Source organism: Melampsora larici-populina, assembly GCF_000204055.1.
Source record: "Melampsora larici-populina 98AG31 unplaced genomic scaffold MELLAscaffold_84, whole genome shotgun sequence".
NCBI lineage: Eukaryota > Fungi > Basidiomycota > Pucciniomycetes > Pucciniales > Melampsoraceae > Melampsora > Melampsora laricis-populina.
The window spans coordinates 244,124-247,137 of record NW_006768848.1 but is presented as its reverse complement, the minus strand read 5'-3'; the positions used below and the strand labels follow the sequence as shown (position 1 = coordinate 247,137).

General features: G+C 48.2%; 1 protein-coding gene across 1 annotated transcript; it reads right to left on the bottom strand.

The window, feature by feature from the left end:
* Window positions 1–1,712: 1,712 nt before the first annotated feature.
* MELLADRAFT_69229 (uncharacterized protein) lies at window positions 1,713–2,787 on the bottom strand (the record flags this gene model as incomplete). The annotated part of the gene is made up of 2 exons (XM_007418070.1): window positions 1,713–2,266; window positions 2,667–2,787. 2 exons carry the CDS (start codon window positions 2,785–2,787, stop codon window positions 1,713–1,715), a joined length of 675 nt encoding a protein of 224 aa, XP_007418132.1.
* Window positions 2,788–3,014: the final 227 nt, after the last annotated feature.

Sequence of the window (3,014 nt, the reverse complement as noted above, 5' to 3'; positions counted from 1 at the left end):
TGAATTTACTGATGGCGTCTCCGGTTTGTTTCTTGGGTATGACAGGTCATATATCAGTCGTACCGAGCCGTCGCCATTTATCGCACTTCCCAACGGGTTGGTTCGAAAAAAACTGAACTTTTCATACACTTGCTCGTGAGTGAACGGTCCAATTATCCTTCCCTCTCTCACTTCTTTAGCTAAATTATTGACGATTTGTTGCTTTACATCTCCTGCGGATTCGTGATTGGGTGGTGTATACCACTTCATCCCTTCTAGTTCGTGTTGGGGAATGCCCAGGCAAAACCCTTCTTTGAATCCGTCCACGATGTACGGGATATCCTCCTGGAGGCCTACCTCACGCATCAGAATCTCCCACTCAGCAACGTTCATCGCCGTCTCCACCGGTGCCGGCCAATCATCCTCTACTGGGACCTTGAACGTCTTCCTTTTGCTCAGCGGTAGGATTGGTTCTTCGTCATTGTCTGACGACTCCACGTCTTCGTCTGACAACTCTGTCCGTGAGAGTGCCTTTGGGACTTCCCCGTTCACCTCTCTCTCTGGTTCAGCTCGCTTCTTTGGTTGAAGGTCTGTCGTTGATAACTCAGTTTGGGTCATTCTTGTCTCACGGTTCTCTCTCGTGGCACTAACTGTTTCTCACAATCACAAATTCCTTTATTTCAGAACTCCTTCAAAAGTTTTTTTTTTTCAACTACATGAGGAGAGATCGTACCAGAAACCAATCCCAACAATTGACCAAGTCAAATTGTACCAACCCCCGCACCATTCCATTACCGTCCCATCCAATTCCATAATACCCACCACAACCGTTCGTTCCACAACCAGGAATCAGGTCAGGCAGTGTCTCTCTAACTTTCCTATCTCTCCATGAACACTTACGTCTCTCCTTTCCCGTAGCCTTTCGGTCCTTTCTTCCCACTCTTCGCTTGGTTCGACGCTTGGCTGCTAGCATGCTGCTGCCCTAACGCTACCCAATCCTTCCCTACACTCTTCCTCCCGCCATACGATTGAGTCTGAGTGTGGTTCCCCTGTGACGAAGTAGACGCCACCGGTGCTTCTTACTTCCCCCAACTTGAGGCGTGGCCACGATTTCCACCTCTCTGCCTCCGGTTCTGCTTCCATCCTGACCTGCCCAAGTCCTCTCCAAACGCTTTCTCTAGCTCATGTTCTTGACCAGTCGTGAAATTCCAGCCATGCTTTGGCTGTCCTACTGCGTACGGGTTGCACCGGTACATCAGATCACCTGCTGTTTGGCAGTTCCACCTCGCCTCCATTTCTGCTACCTCTTGAAGGCCGTCCGGTAACACCACCTCTTCCCCTCTCTTCTTCTTCTTCCCTCCTTTCGTTTTCTCATAAGTCGTTTCTGTCCTCACCCTGAACGTCACTGCTCTCACAGCCAGGTGATACCTCAACGCAACCATCCAACACTTGTGCTTTCTTGCCAACATGCTCACCACTTCCTTGTGCTTCTCCACGTATTGAGCGTACTCTTTATAATCATATCTTTCTTTCGCATACCGGTACTCTAAGTCACTAGCCAGCATAAATTCTCCATACGTCATCTGGCGTTCCAACTCCTCTCTCGATGCCATGTGTGCATCCCAACGTATCCTTCCTAATTTGGTCTTGCATGTCGTATGGTACTCGTCGATGTAAGACGACGTGAACACCGTGATGGGTACATAGTACTTCATCCGTCTGAAGTTTTTCTCCTATTGTGGGGGTAAATCTGGTAGGTCGAAGTTGGAAATTTTCTTGAAGGACCAGGTGAGCGGTTTTTCCTTCTTGATCACCTTTCCTTTCGCAGATTCTGATTCCGTTTCTTCATCTGACGAGTCTGAAGATCCGGATTCCGTTGAAGAGTCTTCTCCTTCTAAACCGGCTGATTTCTTTGGTGTCTTCGGAGGTTCTGATTCTGACGACGAAGAGGATTCCTCCTTGGAAGATGAAGGTGACGATTTTCTACTTCTCTTCCCCTTCTCAGATTTCTTCCCCCTCTTCCTCTCCTTCCTTCCTTTCTTCTCCTTCTTACTCCTCCCTTTACCTCCTTCCACCTCTCTCTTTTCTTTTCCTCTCGACCTGATTTCCTCTGCTTGCTCTCTAAACTCCTTCCTCAACTCCGTCAACTCCCCATCACTACCTAGCTCCAGTGCCTCCGCAAGTTGATCAATCAAAGGCCTCGAGTCCGGCTTCGCCTTGTTCACAGGTTTCGAGGGAGTCCTTGTTGAATGACCCTCCTGTCTCTCTGGACCTATCCAAACCAAATCTGGAACAAGAATCCTTCATTAGTTCCACCCTGAATTCGAGCTTTTCAGCATCTACGCATGTTCCGCGGAGCTTCTCTCCCCCCCTCGCTACTACAATCTTTTGGAGCGTGGGGTTCGGTTCTACTCTGGAGCGCCAAGCTGCTCAACAGTCTGAGGGTTTCGAAAAGGTATGCTTACTTTGGTCTTTCTCTATCAACAATCCAAAAGCCTATTTCCTGCCTTCCTTCTCTCCTATTCCTTCTGATTCGGAAGCTGATGAAGACCTCCTCTTCTTCTTCTCTTTTGCCTTCCTCTTCCGTTTCTTCTCTTTCTTCTCCACCTCTCCTTCTGACGAATCTTCTGTCATCGACCTCTCTCCTCTTTCTCTCTCTACCCCTCTCTCTTCCTCTTCTTGATGACCTTCTTCTTCTCTAATATCTCCTAAACTTTTCTCCGCCATCTCTGATTTGATCTGGATTATCTCTTTAGACGTTACTGGATCGTTCACTACCTGTTGGACCCCACTCATCTCCATTGACATTGTCGGTACCGCGCTCTGACTTCCGCTTGCTAAAGGTATCCTCGATTCTGCTCGTCTTTGTCTTCCTTCCGCTTGTTCTCTTTCTTTCTCAGCCTGAGCCTTCTTCCTCTCTTCTGCTTGTCTTATCGCTTGAATCATGTGGTTCGAGCTGTACTTCGTTAGGAATGTTTTCGTTTTCAACTTCCTCCACATACGTTGGGCGATAATCTGAGTTGTCTTTAGGCTGT